This window comes from Hylobates moloch, unplaced genomic scaffold, assembly GCF_009828535.3.
Source record: "Hylobates moloch isolate HMO894 unplaced genomic scaffold, HMol_V3 SCAFFOLD_3, whole genome shotgun sequence".
Taxonomy (NCBI): domain Eukaryota; kingdom Metazoa; phylum Chordata; class Mammalia; order Primates; family Hylobatidae; genus Hylobates; species Hylobates moloch.
Window position 1 is genome coordinate 63,067,398 of NW_026652278.1, and position 23,664 is coordinate 63,091,061.

The window sequence follows — 23,664 nt, forward strand, 5'->3', positions numbered from 1 at the left end:
GTCACCCAGGCTGGAGTGCAATGGCGCAATCTTGGCTCACTGCAACCTCCACCTCCCAGGTCCAAGTGACTCTCATGCCTCAGCCTCCCGAGTAGCTGAGATTACAGATGCGCACTACCACGCTTGGCTAATTATCATATATTTTCAGTAGAGACGGTGTTTCACCATGTTGGCCAGGCTGGTTTTGAACTCCTGACCTCAAGTGATCTGCCCACATTGGCCTCCCAAAGTACTAGGATTACAGGCATGACTGACCGCACTGGATGTTACTTTATTTATTTATTTATTTTTGAGACGGAGTCTCGCTCTGTCGCCCAGGCTGGAGTGCAGTGGCGTGATCCTGGCTCACTGCAAGCTCTGCCTCCCGGGTTCCTGCCATTCTCCTGCCTCAGCCTCCCGAGTAGCTGGGACTACAGGCGCCCACCACCACGCCTGGCTAATTTTTTTGTATTTTTAGTAGAGACGGGGTTTCACCACGTTAGCCAGGATGGTCTCGATCTCCTGACCTCATGATCCGCCCGCCTCGGCCTCCCAAAGTGCTGGGATTACAGGCATGAGCCACTGTGCCTGGCCATATTTTATGTTTTTGAGGTAGGGTCTTGCTGTGTTGCCCAGGTTGGAGTGCAGTGGCTTGACCATGGCTCACTGCAGCCTCGACCTTCAGGCTCAAACAGTCCTCCTGCCTCAGCCTCCCAAGTAGCTCGGACTACAGGTGCAAAGCAGGATGCTGGACTAATTTTTAAATTTTTTGTAGAGATGAGGTCTCACTGTGTGGCCCAGGCTGATCTCAAATTCTAGGGCTCAAGCCATCCTTCCACCTCAGCTTCCTAAAGTGCTGGGATTATAGGTATGAGCCATCATACTTGGCTAGTACATTTTTTCACTACATATCCCTGACTACTAATAGGTTTGAGCATATTTTAAATTTTTATATTGTCAAATACTTTTATCATTTAAAAAATGGCCCCTGCCTTACTAAAAAGTTCTTTCTTGATCCAAAGTTATATTCTAAAATGTCATAATATTTTTATTTTTGTATTTTTTCATTTAGATCTTCAATCCATCTGGAATTTTTTTATTTTTTATATTTTTGAGACGAAGTTTTGCTCTTGTTGCCCAGGCTGGAGGGCAGTGGCACGATCTCGGCTCACTGCAACCTCCACCTCCCGGGTTCAAGCGATTCTCCTGCCTCAGCCTCCCAAGTAGTTGGGATTACAGGAATGTGCCACCACGCCTGGCTAATTTTTTTTTTTAGTAGAGTCAGTAGTAGTTTGTCCATGTTGGCCAGGCTGGTCTTGAACTCCTGACCTCAGGTGATCTGCCCCCCTCAGCCTCCCAAAGTGCTGGGATTACAGCAGTGAGCCACTGCGCCCGGCTGGAATTTATTTTTGTATATTGTATGAGGTAGGGATTTCCATTTGAATTTTTCAGTTTTGACAGTAACATTTTATTAGTACAAAAGAGTTCATACTCCCTTAGTAATTGTAGTCACATGAGACTGATATCAAAGCTATTAGGCCAATTTATTTATTTTTTTATTTATTCTTATTTTTATTTTTTTTGAGACGGAGTCTGGCTCTGTTGCCCAGGTTGGAGTGCAGTGGCGCCATCTTAGCTCACTGCAAGCTCTGCCTCCCGGGTTCACGCCATTCTCCTGCCTTAGACTCCCAGGTAGCTGGGACTAGAGGCGACCGCCACCACGCCCGGCTAATTTTTTGTATTTTTAGTAGAGACGGGGTTTTACCGTGTTAGCCAGGATGGTCTCGATCTCCTGACCTCGTGATCCACCCACCTCGACCTCCCAAAGTGCTGGGATTATAGGCGTAAGCCACCGTGCCCGGCAGGCCAATTTATTAACTTAGGAGAATAGAACTACTAAGTCAGCCAGAATATTAATGTTAGTTCTTTTTTTTTTTTTGAGACGGAGTTTCACTCTTGTTGCCCAGGCTGGAGTGCAATGGCGCGATCTCAGGTCACTGCAACCTCCACCTCCTGGGTTCAAGCGATTCTCCCGTCTCAGCCTCCCGAGTAGCTGGGATTATAGGCGCATGCCACCACTCTGGGCTAATTTTTGTATTTTTAGTGGAGACGGGGTTACATCATACTGGTCAGGCTGGTCTCGAACTCCTGACATCAGGTGATCCGCCCGCCTCGACCTTCCAAAGTGCTGGGATTTACAGGCGTGAGCCACAGCGCCTGGCCTTAATATTAGTTCTTAACCAGTGGTAGACCAGAAGTCTAATTGGGATATTTTGTTTTTGTGTTTGTTTTAATACAATTTCTGTCTCTCATTTATCCTACCTGAAAAACATACTGCATCTCTGACCTCTCAGCATACTAACAATAATGCTGATCACATAGCATTTCTTGTAGTTCATAAACTTCACGTGTCAATAATATACTATAAATATAAATGAATGAATGAATAACAGGATGCTCATAAGCTTACAGACATCTTTTTCTCAAAAAAGCTGGGAATTTTGCTTCTATTTTATTGGGATACTGACTCTCAACATTTCACATATTGCATTCCACCAACGTAGTTGAGAGTCAATTTATGAAATATTTTGTAGTATAAGACAGAAAGTGGGGAGGACCAAGTATGTCAACCACTAGGAGTGTGGTGCCTAGTCAGGAATTGGGAGGAGTGTAGGAAGAAAGGAAGGACAGCAGGATTTGGTCATTGATTGGTCAGATGGATTTCAGAGGGATCAGAATGAAGGAATGCTTCAAAGATTTTTTTTTTTTTTTTTAAGTTCCAGGATACAGGTGCAGAATGTGTAGGTTTGTTACATACTTACAGGTGAGCCATGGTGGTTTGCTGCACCAATCAACCCCTCATCTAGGTTTTATTTATATATTTTTTTGAGACGGAGTTTCGCTCTTGTTGCCCAGGCTGGAGTGCAATAGTGCGATCTCGGCTCACCACAACCTCTGCCTCCCGGGTTCAAGCGATTCTCCTGCCTCAGCCTTTCAAGTAGCTGGGATTACAGGCATGTGCCACCACGCCCGGCTAATTTTGTATTTTTAGTAGAGACGGGGTTTCTCCATGTTGGTGAGGCTGGTCTCGAACTTCCGACTTCAGGTGATCTGCCCGCCTCGGCCTCCCAAAGTGCTGGGATGACAGGCAGGAGACACTGCGCCCAGCTACTAGGTTTTAAGTCCCGCATGCATTAGCTATTTGTCCTAACGCTCTCCCTCCCCTTGCCCCCCACACCCCCAAAGATGGTTTTAAGGCTTCTAGGACTGGAGATGATCACTTTCAGAAATGAATAGTGGTGACCAGATGAAATAAGACTTTTGGATGTAGATAGGACCTTAGCGATGTATTTCCAACTTTTTATTTTTTATTTTAAGGATGAAGAAACAGCTTTAAGTTGATTGCCTAAAGTCACGCAGGTAATTGATGCAGTATGGCCAGAACCTATCCTAGGCTTAAGGGACAGTGTACCATAAACTCGTAGAGGTCCTTTAAACAGAAACGCTGTGCTCCAGGCAGATGCCATAACAAACACTGGCTCTCGATCTACCATGGGTTTATATGGGTCCTTAGTTAAGATTAGATATGGAGTCACAGTGTCCCAGAATTTCAGGGAGAGAGGAAAGTGGAAGGGCTTTCCACTAAGCCTTTTGAACTACTAGGTACCCCTCATTTTACATCTGGTTATCTCATTTAAATCTATGACGTTTTAAAATACTTACTACCATTTAAGACATGAGAAAAATTAAGTTTAGAAAAGGCTAGATAGCTCACACTAGAAAGGAAGGACTCCAAATTTTAACCAAGGGCAGATGTGCATGGAGGCCAAGTCCTTTCCTTCCCGTGCTCTCCCCATACTGACCCAATAAACCCATTCTGCACGTGAGAAAACTGAGGCCCGGAGGAGGAAATTCACACACATTTGAGGCCAAGCTGGGGCCAGAAAGTAGATCGGCTGATCTCCAAACCTCCACGTCAAAGGTCTTCCCAGGAGGACATATGCCTTCAAGGATTTTACAATCTATACCACCCTACAAGTGATGGAGAGAGGGGAAAAAAGCAACCGACTAAGGAGAGAAGCAAGGAGCAGAAAAAGGAGCTAAGGAGGAGCTGTCAGAACGGTGTGAGGAGGGTGGGAAAGCAGCCGCCTCCTTTTGCCTCTCTTCCTACTTATTAACAAACAGAACGACTATCCAGCGTATTTCAGGGAGCTAAGTCTTAGCCAGCTTCAGCTGTGTTTTAACTCTTAGCTAAATCTAGACAAGGATAAGGCAGGCCAGGTGTACACTTCGGGCAGAAGTGGAAATTCCCAGGGCGGACCAAAACTTGAGCTGTTCCGGCGGTAGTGATTTGAGGTCGGTTTGAAAGAGAAGTTGAGAAAGCGGCCGAGGGGCGAATTTGGCTGCACTACACGCCCGCCACAAAGGGGCAGGGCCGCCGGCCGCCGGGGCCGAGTGTGCTTCCAGCCCAGGCGGAGCGGTAGACGCGACAGCCTCCGCCCGCCACGTGACCCGTAGTGTTGTGGTCTGGCCCGCGTGGGTGGCGGGAGCGGCGAGAGGGCGGGGGCGGCGATGGGGCGGGTCACGTGACGGGATTTAAATCTCCCGCAGCCGGAGCCGCGGGGGCGCCAGTGCCGCGCGTCGAGCGGGAGCAGAGGAGGCGAGGGAGGAGGGCCAGAGAGGCAGTTGGAAGATGGCGGACGAGGCAGCCCTCGCCCTTCAGCCCAGCGGCTCCCCCTCGGCGGCGGGGGCCGAGAGGGAGGCCGCGTCGTCCCCCGCCGGGGAGCCGCTCCGCAAGAGGCCGCGGAGAGATGGTCCTGGCCTCGAGCGGAGCCCGGGCGAGCCCGGTGGGGCGGCCCCAGAGCGTGAGGTGCCGGCGGCGGCCGGCGGCTGCCCGGCTGCGGCGGCGGCGCTGTGGCGGGAGGCGGAGGCAGAGGCGGCGGCGGCGGCGGGCGGGGAGCAAGAGGCCCAGGCGACTGCGGCGGCTGGGGAAGGAGACAATGGGCCGGGCCTGCAGGGCCCATCTCGGGAGCCACCGCTGGCCGACAACTTCTACGACGAAGACGACGACGACGAGGGCGAGGAGGAGGAAGAGGCGGCGGCGGCGGCGATTGGGTACCGAGGTGCGCAGGGTGCGGGCGGCCGGAACTGCGCATCTCCTCCTCCCTCGCCCTGGGCTCCTACTGGCGTGAGGTTGAGGGCGGCCGGGGGCTCGGGGCAGGCTGCGCGGCGTTCCCCTCCCACCACGGCCCTCCGCTCAGCTGCGCTCCTCCGGGGCTGCCGTTCCTACTGCGCGAGCTGCCAGTGGATTCGCTCTTTTCTTTCGGCCGTGGCCCGCCTGGGCGGCCTTGTTCTTTGCGCAGCAGCCAGGTCGGGAGACTCTCGCAGTCGCTTTAAAATAAGTTTCTCTCCCCCTCTTACTCTTTTAGCATATTGCTTTTGTTAGAGCTTTTTTTTTTTCTTTCCTTTTCTTCTTTTTTTTATTTTTTATTTTCTTTGCTTTTCTCCTCCACCTCCCAGCACACTTAAGTCTGCAACTTTTTGGCTGTCCCGTTGATCGGCGTTTTCAATTGCTTTTTGCAAACTGACACCTGTGCAGTTTGCTTTTTTTTTTTTTGGTCTATATTTTTATGCCTGAAATTACAATTTTTAAAAGAGGAAAGCTGTTTCTATAGTCATAGCTTGCAAAATTTAAAGAACGTGGCTGTTCCTGAAGACATTACCATTCTGTAATGCAGTTAAGAGTGGGCATGGGAGAGAGTACTTTTAGAGCAGTTCATATTACTTTTATTCTAATCTTGCTCTTGTACGGTAACGGTGTTTGGGCTAAGCGTGCTTTTTTTGTATGTAGTATTGAGACACAAATTTAACACTTCTAGCGTAATGAAGGAGATATGTTGCAGTTGTCATGTTCTTGAAGGTTTCTTTTTTTTTTTTTTTTGGAGACGGAATCTCGCTCTGTCGCTAGGCTGGAGTGCAGTGGCGCGATCTCGGCTCACTGCAACCTCCGCCTCCCGGATTCAAGCGATTCTCCTGCTTCAGCTTGCCGACTAGCTGGGACTACAGACACCCGCCACCACGCCCAGCTAATTTTTGTTTTTTTTAGTAGAGATGGAGTTTCACCATGTTGGCCAGGATGTTCTTGATTTCTTGACTTCGTGATCCGTCTGCCTCGGCCTCCCAAAGTGCTGGGATTACAGGCTTGACCACCGCGCCCGGTCAGGTTTCTTATTTTTGATCTGAGGAGTTTCTATCCTTGATAGTTGTTCATCTTTATCAATATTTGGGTCAGGCCGGGCGCGGTGGCTCTTTCGTGTAATCCTAGCACTTTGAGAGGCCAAAGCGGGAGGATTTCTTGAGCCTAGGAGTTTTAGACCAGCCTGGGCAACATAGCGAGACCTCCTCTCTACTAAAAATAAAGCCAGACGTGGTGTCGCACACCTGTAGTCCCAGCTACTGAGAGTTCGAGGTTGCAGTGAGCTGTGATCGCGCCACTGCACTCCAGGGTGGGCAACAGAGTGAGACCCCGTCTTAAAAAAAAAAAAAAACAAAAAAGTAGTATGTGCTTTTAGGGACTGATTTAGTAAAGAGACCCTGATTTCAAGCAACACAGTTGAGTACTAATTTATTATTTACCTAATAATAATTGTTATTAATACTGTTTATTTAATAGAGGAAACAATGCAGAGACTTATAGTATTATGTAAGAGTTTAAACGTGCGCATTACCAAGGTTATATTTGAATGACATTTTTATGTAAATGTCCATTTATTACACATTTCACGAACGCTATTGTTTGTGATTGTATGATATATTCTAGCTAGATTATTATCTTTTTTTTTTTTTTTTTTAATTTAAAGACAGAGTTTTGCTCTTGTTACCCAAGCTGGAGTGCAATGGCGCGATTTCGGCTCACCGCAACCTCCGCCTCCTGGGTTCAAGCCATTCTCATGCCTCAGCCTCCTGAGTAGTTGGGATTACAGGCATGTGCCACCATGCCCGGCTAATTTTTGTATTATTAGTAGAGGCGAGATTTCTCCATGTTGGTCAGGCTGGTCTCGAACTCCCAACCTCAGGTGATCCGCCTGCCTTGGCCTCCCAAAGCTCTGAAATTACAGGCGTGAGCCACTGCTCCCGGCTTTTTTTTCTGTTGTTTAAGTAGACTTAATTTATTTTTAGATTTTGACTGAAACTGAGTCTGAGCAGAATTCCTAAAGATGAAGAAACTGTTCCAATGAACAGTGCAAGCTGACCCCATAGGCATGCTTTGCACACGCAGTGTAAATTTTAAATGCTGTACTCGATGAAAATGATTGCTCTATAACCGTTCATACATTTTAGGTGCATGTTGTTTTGGTAGCCTTGACTGACTTGGTTTCTTTTGCAGATAACCTTCTGTTTGGTGATGAAATTATCACTAATGGTTTTCATTCCTGTGAAAGTGATGAGGAGGATAGAGCCTCACATGCAAGCTCTAGTGATTGGACTCCAAGGCCACGGATAGGTATGGCTCAGAGCTGTTAATTTTAGAGAGTAAATGTATGTTTTTTGGTTTGTTTGTTTTGAGACAGAGTTTCGCTCTTGTTGCTGAGGCTGGAGTGCAGTGGCGCGATCTCGGCTCACTGCAACCTCCGCCTCCCGGGTTCAAGCGATTCTCCTGCCTCAGCCTCCCAAGCAGCTGGGATTACATGCATATGCCACTACGCCCGGCTAATTTTGAATTTTTATTAGAGACGGGTTTCTCCATGTTGGTCAGGCTGGTCTTGAACTCCCGACCTCAGGTGATCTGCCTGCCTGGGCCTCCCAAAGTGCTGGGATTACAGGCATGAGCCACCTCGCCCCGCCACACTTGTACCCTTTTTGTGTAGTGTTCTTAATCCAGTTAGAATATCTTCCTCCCTCACTTCATATTCCTTCTTTGTTTTTTCACTTTGTTTTACACTTACCACTTCTTGAAAAGCTCTCTATCTTACTTTTTAAATTGTGTTGTTTCCTGGTCTAGAATATCAGTTTTATGGGAGCAGGAATTTTTGACTGACTTGTATACTCCTGTCTTGTCAGTGCCTAAAAAAGTGCCTGGCACATAGTTTATGCTCAATAAATATTTAATAAATATGCGAATGAAATGGGAAAGTATTTCGATGTAGAAAACATAATCAGTTTTTTATACCAAGGTATAACATAGCCATCTTGAAAGTGGATCTTTTTATGTTCTCACTCTTACAAATGGCTTGACTGTTTAAATATAGTGAAGATCAGTTTCTCTTTGGTGTCTGTAATTTATTTATTTATTTGTTTTGTTTTCTCAAGCCTAGGGAGCTGGTTTGAGCAATCTCAGGGTAAAAGAAAATGATTAGTTCTCAGAACATCAACATTGTATGTATTATCTTGGAAGATTGGTTAAGATCAAATTGAAAAATTACCGGAAAAAAATTAAGATGGCAGTTATGTATAGATTTTCATTTCTTTTTCCGGTGTGGTTTTAATAAGAAGTGGTACAGGCTTTTAGGACTGGTACGATCTTTTCTATGTTGATTTGTAGAACCCTTTTGTAAATACTTGCGGTATTATGGTGTGTGTTTCTAGATATTAACCATAAGAACTTAATTCTGGTTGTTAATTAATTAGACTCTTAAAATATATACTTAACAGCTGAAGAGGGTCTTCCCAACTCTTCATTAGATCTTCCTAATCTCGTTGGGATATAGCATTAATTTTGAGTGTACTGAGAATGAAATACCATTAAATTGCATTTTCTTACTTTGCAAAAAACCCTCACAGATTGCTAACTCATTACTTCAGAAAATAAATGAAATTTTGAATTACTTGATAAGTTGACTTTAAGCCTTTTCCCCCTTATTGTAGGTCCATATACTTTTGTTCAGCAACATCTTATGATTGGCACAGATCCTCGAACAATTCTTAAAGATTTATTGCCGGAAACAATTCCTCCACCTGAGTTGGATGATATGACACTGTGGCAGATTGTTATTAATATCCTTTCAGAACCACCAAAAAGGAAAAAAAGAAAAGATATTAATACAATTGAAGATGCTGTGAAATTACTGCAAGAGTGCAAAAAAATTATAGTTCTAACTGGAGCTGGGGTATGTAAGGCTAGTACATGGGGGAGGTCGTATATGTATTTTATTTTGCCTTTTCCAAGTAGGAAACATTTTTCTGGTTTAGAAGGATTTATCCTTACATGATAATGGATGTTTGGGAACTGCCAAAAACTGAGTGCAGCAGCAGTTGCTAAATTAGTTCAGATTCTTAAAACCTCTCCAGCCTTAAAAATATTTGCTTCTGCTTATTTATAGCACAGTGGGTAAATGAAGTTAAGGCAAGATTTTTACCTACATTATATCACAGCTCCTAAAGGAGATGCAGGGAATTGAAACTCTGCTTTTGTTAAGGGATGTCAGTCTGATGGAGAAATTGGATATTTGTTAGATCTTTATGAGAAACTGGAAGCCTAATTGGTATTCACAAGTGAAAAGCTTAATGTTGGGAAGAGTAACAGATTTCTACCTTCCCTCCATTTTAATTAAGATGATGTGATTGTGGCAACTTGACATTATCTATTTTATCTGCCTTAGGGTTGCCGCTAATTAGTTACCTAAGGCTATTGCATAGTGTGTGTTTTATACAGAGTATGTTACATGTTAGCAACCAGAGCAACTGCTGTAGTAAAATTTTGTCCTGTTTCCTGCCATTTCAAGTTGTGAAAGGGGTGTTACATAATCCTAGATGATCATCAGGAGTATGTTTTGCTCACAGATAATGATGTAGACAAGTTTGTTTAACTTAAATTAACCTTGACTCCAGGTCAAATTGGAGTCAACTCTGGTAAGATGATGAAACAATAACTTCTGAAATCTCTATTTGAAATGTCAGGATTTTTTTTGTACGATTCGTGCATAAGTCTCAAATGAAGAATTGAAATATTGTACACCTTTTTCTTTTTTTTTTTTTGGATACAGGGTCTTGCTGTGTTGCCCTGGCTGGAATGCAGTGGTGCCATCATGGCTCACTGCAGCCTCAACCTCTCCTGGCCTGTACAGTGTTGAAAGAGACAGAGTCTTGCTCTGTTGCCCAGGCTGGAGTGCAGTGGCACGAGCTTGGCTCACTGCAACCTCTGCCTCCCGGGTTCAAGCAATTCTCTTGCCTCAGCCTCCTGAGTAGCTGGGATTACAGGCACATGCCACCACACCTGGCTAATTTTTGTATTTTTAGTAGATATGGGGTTTCATCATATTGGCCAGGCTGGTCTCAAACTCCTGACCTCGTGATCCGCCTGCCTTGGCCTCCCAAAGTGCCAGGATCACAGGCATGATCCACCACGCCTGGCTATACATTTTTTTTTTTTTTTTTAATGAAAATAGAGAATTGTAGTAGTATTGAGGTAATAGAATCCTAACTAAAGGAGCAATTTCTTTGGAGTTACTTCTCTGTAATAGAAATTCTTGGCTGGTGGAGTGGCTCATGCATGTAATTCCGCACTTTGGGAGGCTGAAGTGGGAGGATCACTTGAGCCCTGGGGTTTGAGATCACCCTGAGCAACATAGACCCTGACTCTACAAAAAATTAGCCTGGTGTGTGCTCGTGCGTACTTGTAGTCCCAGCTACTAAGGAGGCTGAGGTGGGAGGATTGCTTGAGCTTGGAAAGGTTAAGGCCACAATGAGCCATGATGGCACCACTGCACTCCAGCCTGGGCATCAGAGTGAAACTGTCTAAAAAGAAAAAAAAATCAAAAAGCCGGGCGCCGTGGCTCACGCCTGTAATCCCAGCACTTTGGGAGGCCGAGGCGGGCGGATCACGAGGTCAGGAGATCGAGACCACCTTGGCTAACACGGTGACACCCCGTCTCTAGTAAAAATACAAAAAATTAGCCGGGCGCGGTGGCAGGCACCTGTAGTCCCAGCTACTTGGGAGGCTGAGGCAGGAGAATGGTGTGAACCTGGGAGGCGGAGCTTACAGTGAGCCGAGATCGCGCCACTGCACTCCAGACCGGGTGACGGTGTGAGACTCCGTCTCAAAAAAAAAAAAAAAAGAAAAGAAAAAATTCTTCCCTACTTTCTACGTAATTTGTTGAAATGGTTTATTTTCTTCTCAGATTGCATTTGCTTTAATTTGTTGGCTAAACGCTTAAAAGACTTTAAATTGGCCTGACTTAAAAATTCCTTATCTGTGTTAAAGATGGAATGTGAGGTATATTTAATTTTACTCAGTTATTTGGGAGTTTTATTTCTGAAATAAGGGTAGGGTTGTATTTTTATTTCTTAAAAGAAGTTTCAGACTAAAATTTTCTTTCTCAACTCTTACCTAATTATATGGTAAGAGAGCTAGCTAGTTCCTATAAAGGTAGAAGATTTAATTTTACAAATTATGCCATGCACATTTTAGGTGTCTGTTTCATGTGGAATACCTGACTTCAGGTCAAGGGATGGTATTTATGCTCGCCTTGCTGTAGACTTCCCAGATCTTCCAGATCCTCAAGCGATGTTTGATATTGAATATTTCAGAAAAGATCCAAGACCATTCTTCAAGTTTGCAAAGGTACTATGAACTCTTCTGGTTGTTTCTTTGGCCTTCTCTCATGAAAAAGTATTTTGTTCACATATAGCCACCTTAAGGTTATCATTCATTGTTTAGTAAAGTAAATGCTGCTACTGTGGCAGAGTAAGATCACTCATTATGGCTAGAATTCTCTTATTCCTAGAGAAGGACTGTCATCTACTTCATTTTAGGAGTGAGCTTATTTTCAAAGAGACAGCTTCATATTTTTAAAATTTGCACTTCAGCGATGGTCGTTATTCTGCCTGGGCTTTTTTAAGAGGTTTGTACACCATATAAAAGTAACATAACTTGTGATTTTTAATATTTTATTAGAGATTGTAAAGGTTATAACATCCCTTTGGTGTTTTGTAGTCAAGTTTTAACATAAGGATGTGCGTGAAAAATCATTTGTAATTAGAGAATGGGAAGATTCTTGGGTTGCATTTTTGTCAGCAAATTGCAGAGGAGCCTTACTCTGCTCTAGAGTTGCACCGTCCAGTTCAGAAGCCACTAGCTACATGTGGCTGTTGAGTACTTGAAATGTATTGATATGTGCAATAAGTGTAGAAGACGTATTAGATTTTAGAGATCCAGTATGGAAAATACAAAGTATTTAATTAGTTTTATTTATCAAATATTAAATACTGGTTTTCATATGGAAAAAATACTTTTTAAAATTAATTTAGAATTCTTACTTTTGAAATACTTTTGATATTGGGTTAAATAAAATGTATTTTGGGCTGTGCATGTTGCCTCATGCCTGTAATCTCAGCACTTTGGGAGGCCAAGGTAGGAGGATCAGTTGAGCCCAGGAATTTGAGACCAGCCTGAGCAACATAATGAGACCCCATCTCTACAAAATAAATAATAAAATTTGCTGAGCATGGTGGTGTGCACCTGTAGACTCAGCCACTGAGGAGTCTGAGGTGGGAAGATCCCTTGAGCTCAGGAGCTCAAGACTGAGTGAACCATGATCTGCCATTGCACTCCACCCTGGGCAACAGAGCAAGAGTGTTTCAAAAATATATGTATGTTTCTTGAAGTTTTTACTTATTTTTTGGTTTCTTTCTTTGGGTCTCGTTTTCGCCAACCGGAGTGGCAATCTCGGTCATGCAAGTCCGCCTCCGGTTCAGCCTTCTCCTGCTGGCTGGAGTGCAATGGCATGATCTTGGCTCATCACAACCTCTGCCTCCCAGGTTCAAGTGATTCTCCTGCCTCAGCCTCCTGAGTAGCTGGGATTATAGGCGCCCGCCACCATGCCCAGCTAATTTCTGTATTTTTAGTAGAGACAGGGTTTCACCAGGTTGGCCAGGCTGGTGTTGAACTCCTGACTTCAGGTGATCCACCCTCTTCAGCCTCCCAAAGCGCTGGGATTATAGGCGTAAGCTACCGCGCCTGGCCAGTTTTCACCTTAATGTAGTTACTAAACAATTTAAAGTTATATGTGTGTCTCACATTATGTACCTATTGTACAGCTCTGCTTTAGCGTAGAAAGTTTAATAATGCATTACACCATTCTCAAGAGACTGAGTCATTAGGGAACTGTTTTCTTTCCTGTATTTTAGTCTTTTGGAAAGAAATTACAAAATATGTTATTGTTAAACTTGGAGGTATATATATTTGAAAGAGTCATTTTATTTTATTTTACTTTAAATGCCAGGATACATGTTCAGAATGCGCAGGTTTGTTACATAGGTATGCGTGTGCCATGGTGGTTTGCTGCATCTATCAACCTGTCATCTAGGTTGTAAGCCTGCGCATTCATTTAGGTATTTGTCCTAATGCTCTTCCACCCCTTGCCCCCCACCTTCTGACAGGCCTCGGTGTGTGGTGTTCCCCACCCTGTGTGTCCATGTGTTCTCATTGTTCAACTCTCACTTATGAGTGAGGACATGCGGTGTTTGGTTTTCTGTTCTTGTGTTAGTTTGCTGAGGATGATGGCTTCCAGCGAAAAAGTCTTGTGTTAGTGACTTTTTCCCCACCTAATCGTTAGAAGTTGTGAATAGGGACTTCTTTAATGAATCCAGAAGTTAATGAACCTAGCTTTTTTTTTTTTTTTTGGAGACGGAGCCTCGCTCTGTTTCCCAGGCTGGAGTGCAGCAGTGGTGTGATCTCTGCTCACCATACAACCTCTACCTCCGGAGTTCAAGAGATTCTCCTGCCTCAGCCTTCCGAGTTGTTGGGACTACAGGCGTGTGCTGCCACGCCTGGCCAATTTTTGTATTTTTGGTAGAGACGGGGATTCACTATGTTGGCCAGGTTGGTCTTGAACTCCTGACCTTGTGATCCGCCCATCTCAGCCTCCCAAAGTGCTGGAATTATAGGCGCGAGGCACCGCACCCAGCCGATGAACCTAAATTTTAACTAAACGGTGGCTTCATCTACTTTCAGACCATGTGGTGTATTTACATGACTACAGGAGAAGCTTTGCTAATTCAGAATAAATTGTGTTACTTAAATTGGCGACTGTCTTTAAAAGAAAAGTGATTTTTTGGATGCAGTGGCTCATGCCTATAATGCCAGTGCTTTGGTAAGCTGAGATAGGAAGGTCTCTTGAACTCAGGAGTTTGAGACCAGCCTGGGCAACACAGTGAGACCCTACCACTACACCCCCTCCACCCCATGTAATTTTTGTTTTATCCAGGTTGTGGTATATTAAATGGGTATTAGTGTAAAGTGGGAAAATTATATTAATTCTTGAATATGATTACTAAACTGAAAAGTTTTCAGGCTATCAGACTTTTTAACTTAAAACTTATATAATTTGAACTTTTTACTTCATCTATCCATAATAATGATGGTCACCTATATCTAGCTTTTAGAGCAGACAACTGGTTCATACCTGGATTGAATAAATAATGTAGTTATTTTTTGTTAATTATGGATTAGTGAAGATTTACTGTTTTAACCTACTCCTGCTAGTGGCACTACCGCATGGTTTTGAAGACCAATGAAGTATGACTTAAAGGTTTCTTGAATTGCAGCTAGGACACTGGCATTTATAAAATCTCCACATAGCGCCATTGAGACTATCAGAAGACCAGCAAGTAACTAGTAGAAGTTACTTTGATCTTAAATCTAACTACAAAAACTTGACTCAGTAGTTATGGAGAATACATTTTTTATTGTCAAACTGAAAAAAAATTCAGCCACTTATAAGGTGTAACCTCTTCTAATCTTGTTTATATAAATTTATTTATTATTATTATTTTTTGAGATGGAGTCTTGCTCTGTTGCCAGGCTGTAGTGCATTGGCGCGATCTCGGCTCATTGCATCCTCCACCTCCCGGGTTCAAGCAATTCTCTTGCCTCAGCCTCCCAAGTAGCTGGGAATACAGGCACGTGCCACCACGATCAGTACTTTTAGTAGAGACGGAGTTTCACCATGTTGGCAAGGACGTGTCTTGTCGTGACCTCGTGATCCGCCCGTTTCAGCCTCCCAAAGTGTTGGGATTACAGGCGTGAGCCACCATGTCCAGCTGATAAATTTAATTTTGCTTTTCTGAGTTTTCATTTTTGGTAATGGTTAAATCAGCTAGCCTTTACAATTGTTACTCACATATAATTCTTTGTCCATCCTTTAATTCTCACCTTAGGAACTGACTAAAAAAAGAAAGCTGCTAGTCTGAGCACAGTAGCTCACACCTGTAATCCCAGCACTTTGGGAGGCCGAGGTGGGTGGATCACCTGAGGTCAGGAGTTCAAGACCAGCCTGGCCAACACGGCAATACCCCGTCTCTAATAAAAAATACAAAAATCAGCCAGGCGTGGGTGGTGGGCGCCTGTTGTCCCAGCTACGCTTGAGGCTGAGACGGGGAGCATTGCTTGAACCCAGGAGGTGGAGGTTGCAGTGAGCCGGTATCGCTTAAGGAGAAATAAGTAAGGACAAAAGAGTGCAGGATAGTATCCTGAAACGGAGATAGGGAGGGTATGTAAATATTGTCGATATTTTACTGAATTTCTTTTTCTTTTTTTTTTATTAATTTTTTTGCACACAAAACAATAAACATTTTCTAAAAATACATACAAACAAAAAGATGCGTATCAAACATATTAGGAAGGTTGCATATGGGATGACGGGGAATAGAAATGGGGAGTGGGAATTAAAGAAAATAAATGAGAGAGGGACTTTATATGGATCAATGATAATAACTCAATCCTCTGTTTGACAAAGAAGAAGGAGAAGGAAGAGGAAGAAAAAGAAAATGGGATAAAGGATCAGAAAGGGAGGAAAATAGAAAAAATTAGAGTATGACTCCAGGGTAGACCTGTTTTGTTGTCACTGGGTTGGTTGGTTGGTTTGTCTGTTGTATTTTTCACATGTTTCGCCATGTTGGCCAGGCTGGTCTCAAACTCCTAGCCCGAAGTGATCAACCCGCCTCGGCGTCCCAGAGTGCTGGGACTACAGGCGTGAGCCATCACGTCCAGCCCCCCCCACATTGCTTCTGGCCTCCGTGGTAGACCTCCCAGACAGGGCGGTTGGGCAGAGGCGCTCCCCACATCCCAGACGGGGCGGCCGGGCAGAGGCGCTCCTCACTTCCCAGAGGGGGCGGCCCGGCAGAGACGCTCCTCACTTCTTCCCAGACGGGGCGGCTGGGCAGAGGCGCTCCTCACTTCCCAGACGGGGCGCCCGGGCAGAGGCGCTCCTCACTTCTTCCCAGACAGGGCGCCCGGGCAGACGCGCTCCTCACTTCCCAGACGATGGGTGGCCGGGCAGAGGCGCTCCTCACTTCCCAGACGATGGGTGGCCGGGCAGAGGCGCTCCTCACTTCCCAGACGGTGGGTGGCTGGGCAGAGGCGCTCCTCACTTCCCAGACGGGGCGGCCGGGCAGAGGCGCTCCTCACTTCTTCCCAGACGGGGTGGCCGGGCAGAGGCGTTCATCACGTCCCAGACTGGGTGGCCGGGCAGAGGCACTCCTCACTTCTTCCCAGACGGGGCGGCCGGGCAGAGGAGCTCCTCACTTCTTCCCAGACGGGGTGGCCGGGCAGAGGCGCTCCTCACTTCCCAGACGGGGCTGCCGGACAGAGGCTCCCCTCGCTTCCCAGATGGGGCGGCTGGGCAGAGGTGCTCCTCATTTCCCAGATGATGGGTGGCCGGGCAGAGGCGCTGCTCACTTCTTCCCAGACAATGGGTGGCCGGGCAGAGGCGCTCCTCACTTCCCAGACGGGGTGGCCGGGCAGAGACGCTCCTCACTTCCCAGACGGGGCGGCCGGGCAGAGGCGCTCCTCACTTCCCAGACGGGGCGGCCGGACAGAGGCGCCCCTCACTTCCCAGACGGGGCGGCCGGGCAGAGACGCTCCCCACCTCCCAGACTGGGCGGCGGCCGGGCAGGGGCTGCAATCCCAGCACCCTGGGAGGCCAAGGCAGGCGGCTGGGAGGCGGAGGCTGCAGCGAGCCAAGACCACGCCACCGCACTCCAGCCCGGGCAACACCGAGCACCAAGTGAGCGAGACTCTGTCTGCAGTCCCAGCACCTCGGGAGGCCGAGGCGGGCGGAGCATTCCGGGTCAGGAGCTGGAGACCAGCCTGGCCAACATGGCGAAACCGCGCCTCCAGCCAAAGGAGAAAAAGCAGGCAGCGGTGGTGGCGCGCGCAGGCAACCCCAGGCAGCCCGCAGGGCGGGGCAGGAGAATCACCGGAGCCGGAGGCAGGGAGTCTGCAGCGAGCTGACTAGATTCCAGCCTGGGCCACAGAGGGAAGAAAAGAAAAGAAAAGAAGGAAGGAAGGAAGCTGAATTTCTAAATATTACAAGAATAGAATACTCACAGAATAACCTAAGCTTTTCTGTGAGTCAGTGTACTAGGCAGAAAGTTCACTAAAATGGTTTATGATTTTTGCTACTTATGAGAAAACATTAAAAATGAAGCCATGAAAAGAGGAAATATTGGTGAAATTTAGATACTTCAGAAGGAAAGAGAATTTCTTTTTTTTTTTTTTGGAAAGAGAATTTCTATACCATCTATTATATCATTGATTGTATGTGATTATTGAGAATGAACTTAAGTTTTGTTTTTTTTTTTTTTTTGAGGCAGAGTTTTGCTCTTGTCACCCAGGCTGGAGTGCAGTGATGAGATCTCGGCTCACTGCAACCTTCACCTCCCAAGTTCAAGCAATTCTCCTGCCTCAGCCTACTGAGTAGCTGGGATTACAGGTGCCCACCACCACACCCAGCTAATTTTTGTAATTTTAGTAGAGACGGGGTTTCGCCATGTTGGTCAGGCTGGTCTCGAACTCCTGACCTCAGGTGATCCGCCCGCCTAGGCCAAAGTGCTGGGATTACAGGCGTGAGCCTCCCACGCCTAGCCCTCAAATTTCATTTAGACTGGAAATTTCAAGTAATGGAGAGGTGTGTTAAGGAAGTTATTGCTCTGTTAGAGCAGTTTCTTAAATTTGGCACTATTGACATTTTGGGCTGAATTTTTCTTTTTTTTTTTTTTCTGAGACAGTTTCACTCTTGAGCCATCACAGCTCATTGCAGCCTTGAACTCCTGGGCTCCTGCCTGAGCCTCCTGAGTAGCTGAGACCATAGGCACGTACCACATACCTAGCTAAATGTGTTTTTGACTTTTTTTTTTTTTTTGGAAGAGTCAAGTTCTCACTACGTTGTCCAGGCTGGTCTTGAAATCCTGGGTTCCAGCGATCCTCCTGCTTAGCCTTACAGAGTGTCGGGATTATAGGCATAGGCCACTGCACCTGGCCTTGGGCTGATATTTATTTGCTATGGGGAACTTTCCTGTGTGTTGTAGGGTGTTTGGCAATGTCCCCGTCCAGCCAGGTGCAGCGGCTCACACCTGTAATCCCAGCACTTTGGGAGGCTGAGGTGGGCGGGTCACTTGAGGCTGGGAGTTCAGAAGAGACCAGCCAACATGGTGAAACCCTGTCTCTACTAAAAATACAAAAATTAGCCGGGTGTGGTGGCACACGCTGAGGCATGAGAATCACTTGAACTCAGGAGGCTGAGTTTGCCGTGAGCTGAGATTGCGCCGCTGTACTCCAGACTGGGTGACAGAGCAAGAATCTGTCTCAAAAAAAAAAAAAAAAAATCCCTGGCCTCCACCTATGAAATGCCATTTGTATCCCCACCCCAAGTCCTGACAATAAAAAATGTCTTCAAAATGCTCCTTGCAAAATTGCTCATTGAGGCTAACTGAGGTGGCTCATGACTTTAATCCCAGCCCTTTGGAAGGCCGAGGCTGGCAGATCACGTAAGCCCAGGTGACCAGCCTGGCCAACTTGGCAAAACCCTGTCTCTACTAAGAATACAAAAAATAGCCACACGTGGTGGTGCACACCCGTAATTCCAGCTACTGGGGAGGCTGAGGCAGGAGAATCACTTGAACCTGGGAGGCGGAGGTTGCAGTGAGCCAAGATCACACCACTCTACTCCAGCCTGATTGACAGAGTGAGACTCCATCTCAAAAAAAAAAAAAAAAAAAATTACTCACTGAGCACCAGTGTGTTACAGTGTGCTTAGCTGCGGTGCCACTTTGGATTCTTTCACACAAGAGCAGTTAAGGCCAGTTTTAAAGCTATGGGGCCATTTCTGAACTGTATTTTTTTTTTATTTTGGAGATGAAGTTTCACGCTTGTTGCTCAGGCTGGAGTGCAATGGTGTGATCTCAGCTCACTTGCAACCTACGCCTCCCAGGTTCAAGCAATCTCCTGCCTCAGCCTCTTGAGTAGCCTTGATTACGGGATCTTGGCTCACTGCAAACTCTGCTTTCTGGGTTCAAACAGTTCTGCCTCAGCCTCCTGAGTAGCTGAGATTACAGGTGCCCGCCACCACGCCTGGCTAATTTTGTATTTTTAGTAGAGACGGGGTTTCATCATATTGGCCAGGCTGGTCTCAAACTCCTGACCTTGTGATTCGTCCACCTCTGCCTCCCAAAGTGCTGGTATTACAGGCATGAGCCAACGTGCCTAGCCAATTTTTTGAATTTTTAGTAGAGATGGGGTTTCATCATGTTGGCCAGGCTGGTCTCGAACTCCTGACCTCAGGTGATCCACCCACCTTGGCCTCCTAAAGTTCTGGGATTACAGGCGTAAGCCACCTTGCCCAACCTGCACTGTGTTCTTATCTTCATAATGACTTAAATTGATAATAAGTTGTGGTCATTGTTCTCAGAAACCTAAAATAATTCACTGATGTTAATAAAAATTGAGTGGTTGTGTTTAGAGTCAAGGCGAAACTGAATTAGGATGTATAAAATAACTTTTTTTTTTAAATAGGATTGTTCAGCTGGGCGTGGTAGCTCACGCCTGTAATCCCAGCACTTTGGGAGGCCACGGCGGCTGGTCAAAAGTTTGAGACCAGCCTGACCAACATGGTGAAACCCCGTCTCTACTAAAAATACAAAAATTAGGTGGGTGTGGTGGCGCATGCTGTAATCCCAGCTACTCAGGAGGCTGAGGCAGGAGAATCACTTGAACCCAGGAGGCGGAGGTTGCAGTGAGCTGAGATCGCGCCACTGCACTCCAGCCTGGGCGAGAGAGTGAGACTCTGTCTCAAAAAAAAAGGGGACTATGTTCGAAGAGTGTAGTTTCTGTCCCATACTGAATTCACTGTTTTTTCCCTAGTGATTAAAATACCAGAAAAGGTAGAAGGAGAAACATGAACTGAATTTTGTGAACTTAATTCCAAGAATGTATTTTTACATTTATTCAAAAAGTTATTACTTTATTGATAATGTGCAAACATACCAGATTATTAATAGTTAAAAAGTTGAGTTCTAAAACAAGCTCATTAAAAATCAACGTCAGTAAAAAGAAAATAGATGGTAGCCACAGTGCTATTCATCTGAAAATAATGTTTTAATACTCACGTGTATATGGATTATACATCTATACGTTTATAGTATTGTAGCTGGATTTATGTTACATTTTTAGCACAAAATTTGGCTTTTGCTGGGCCCAGTGGCTTGCAGTTGTAGTTCCAGCAACTCAGGAGGATAAGGTGGGAGGATTGCTTGAACCAAAGAGTTTGAGGCTGCAGTGAGCTGTGACCTCACTTCTGCACACCAGCCTGAGTGACAGAGCAAGACCCATCCCTGAAAAGAAAAAACTTGGCTGTTTTACTTTGCTTTCAATTTGTAGTATATTCTACTTAATATAATAAACTTACTTTCTATGAGGTACTTGAATACTTTTTAATGGTTATTTATGAAGTGGTGAACTATAATTCTGTATTTGTACATTTGGATGTACAAATAGTATTGCTACAGTTGTCCTTTTTTGGTATGTCTCCAGTGTTCTTAGGATAAATTCCTGAAAGTGAATTTCAGTTTTGAATTTCAGAGAAACATGTCAAAATTCTTCTTTAAGCCTTTAAGTCTCCTGATATGTTTTGCTGTATTGCAGCTTGGAAAGGTTGAAATAAAATCTTCTGTTAGGGCTGGGTGCAGTGGCTCACGCCTGTAATCCCAGCACTTTGGGATTTAGCTGATTTGGCTGATTTATCATGCCACTGCCACCTGTACCCACCCAAAATTCACAAAAACCCCAGAATACATTCTTAGCATTAAAAAAAAAATTATATAAGTATATATAATTATATATATTTGAGATAGGGTCTATCTCTGATACCCAGACGAGTGCAGTATCTTTCAAAAATCATATATCTATATATAGTTTGCCACTTCCTTCAGTCTTTCCTGCCCCTAATATCTGTTCTCAGTGGTTACCACGGTGAAACTCTTGGGTATCATTCAGGGGGAAAAAGAAATTTGTGTTGGGTTGAGGGAGGGATGTCAGCATGTTTTTAATACTTGATAAATGATTACCTACAGAATCAAAAACACCTTGTTTTCTATCTTTTTTCACCATATAATATTCTTGAGAATAATTTTGTAACAGTCAAATAGATATTTGAATTTAGAAATGCTATTTATATTCATCTGAAATACAATGTTTTAAAAATATACTTATCAGTTTGACTCTTTAACAGATATACCTTATTTTTCAAAGAAGGCTGTGTAGCATTCTATTTTAAAGTTGTTTCACAGTATATGAGTCTCCTATTGATAGGTATCTACGTTTTTGTCTTTTTGATCTAGGGTTGTTTTTAAGGCAGTTTAAAAACTATAGTAAGTAAAAGAGGCCAGGTGCGGTGGCTCAAACCTGTAAACCCAGCACTTTGGGAGGCCGAGGTGGGTGGATCACTTGAGGTAGGAGTTCGAGACCAGCCTGGCAAACATGGTGAAACCCTTCTCTACTAAAAATACAAAAAATTAGCCGGCCGTGGTGGCAAGCGCCTGTAGTCCCAGCTGTTTGGAAGCCTGAGGGAGGAGAATCGCTTGAACTCGGGAGGCGGAAGTTGCAGTGAGCCAATAATACCCGCTGCACTGCAGCCTGGACAACAGAGTGAGACTCCATCTCAAAAATAAATACAATTTTAAATAAAATTATAAAAATAAAGCTGCACCCAGCTTTATTTTTTATTTATTTATATATTTATTTTTGAGACAGAGTCTCACTCTGTCGCTCAGGTTGGAGTGCAGTGGCGCCATCTTGGCTCACTGCAACCTCTGCCTCCCGGGTTCAAGTGATTCCCCCGCCCCAGCCTCCCAAGTAGCTGAGATTACAGGCATGCGCCACCACGCCTGGCTAATTTGTATTTTTAGTAGAGATGGGGGTTTCACCATGTTTGCCAGGCTGGTCTCAAACTCCTAACCTCAGGTGATCCGCCCGCCTTGGCCTCCCAAAGTGCTGGGATTATAGGCGTGAGCCACTGCGCCTGGCTCAGCATCTTATTTTTTGAGACACGGTCTCCCTCTGTTATCCAAGCTGGAGTGTAGTAGTGTGATCTTATAGCTCACTGCAGCCTCCAAGTGCTTGGGCTCAAATGATTTTCCTGCCTCAGCCTCCCAAGTAGCTAGTACTACAGGTGCGCACCACCATGCCCGGCTGTTTCTTTCTTTGTTTTTTTGTATGGACGGTCTTGCTATGTTTCCCAGGCTGGTCTCAAACTCCTGAGCTCGAGTGATTCTCCTGCCTCAGCTACTGAAAGTGCTGGGATTGTAGGCGTTAACCACCAGGTTAGGCCTGTTCTGTTTTTATTAGTGTGGATGACTGCTGGTTACTACTGGCCGTTTGTATATCCTTGAATTATCTCTTTGTTTTTAGCCATTTTTCCCCATTTGGGTGCTTTTTCACAGTGACTTCTGGGAATATTATGTTCTTTTTCTTTTGATTTACCTTAAAAATTTTATTTTTATGGATACATAATAGTTGTATGTGTACATTATATATTCTTGAAGAGTTAGGCTTATTGGGATTCCAGCCTTTAGTAATCCCATGAAGGTGAGCAAACTGAAATGTACTTACTAGTCTTAGTCATGTGGTTCATAATATGTAATAGAAATGGTGCTTATCCTAAAAGAAAAATAGAAAACTTGAGGGTGAGGGATCAGAAATTGAAGACAGTAAATACTCCATAGAGGGTTAAATGCTAGGGTTTTCAGGTTTTCTTTTTGAGATAGTCTTTCTCTGACACCCAAGCTGGACTGCAGCCTCTGTTCCCTGGCCTCAAGCGATCCTCCCACCTCAGCCTCCTGAGTAGCTGTGACCACAGGTGTGCACCACCATGCCCGGCTATTTTTTTTGTATTTATGGTAGAGATGGGGTCTCACTATGTTGCCTAGTCCAGTGCTGGATTTTCATATCAAAACAGGGCTCTCCTACTTAACTTGCTCTTGTGACCAAAATGGCAAGTTAGGTTTGTTTTGTTATTGCTTTCATCTGCATCGGGGTATATGTTTACAGCTGGATCAGCAAACTTTCTGTAGTAAGGTAGGGCCTGGTAGTAAATATGTAGTCTGCTTTGCGGACTGCATAGGGTCTCTGTCATATGTTCTTTGTTTCTTTACAGCCTTAAACAAATTAAAAAACCCAGTCCTCAGCCTTGTCTGTAGCATAATAAAGAGGAAATTAAAAGTGCTTATGTTATATGTGGTACATATTAAAATTTATTAAGTGGTGACTGGCAGTTTAACTAATTGACATTCTCTTGTGTTAGGTTAATACAGGGGTTGGCATACTATGGCCTCAGTCCAAATGTGGCCCACTCCATGTTTTTGTATAGCCTGTGAGCTAAGCATTAAACATTAATTTATTACTTAAATCAACAA

The 23,664-nt window shown here is 44.9% G+C and overlaps 1 protein-coding gene across 1 annotated transcript in view; it reads left to right on the top strand.

Moving 5' to 3' along the window:
- The first annotated feature begins 4,606 nt into the window (after positions 1-4,606).
- Positions 4,607-23,664, top strand: part of SIRT1 (sirtuin 1) — a 34,634-nt gene continuing 15,576 nt past the window's right edge. Inside the window, exons 1-4 of the mRNA XM_032138360.2 lie at positions 4,607-5,102; positions 7,367-7,483; positions 8,845-9,086; positions 11,387-11,539. Of these exons, the coding sequence (XP_031994251.1) occupies positions 4,673-5,102; positions 7,367-7,483; positions 8,845-9,086; positions 11,387-11,539 (942 nt within the window). The 5' untranslated portion in view covers positions 4,607-4,672. The remainder of the gene's footprint in view (positions 5,103-7,366; positions 7,484-8,844; positions 9,087-11,386; positions 11,540-23,664) is intronic.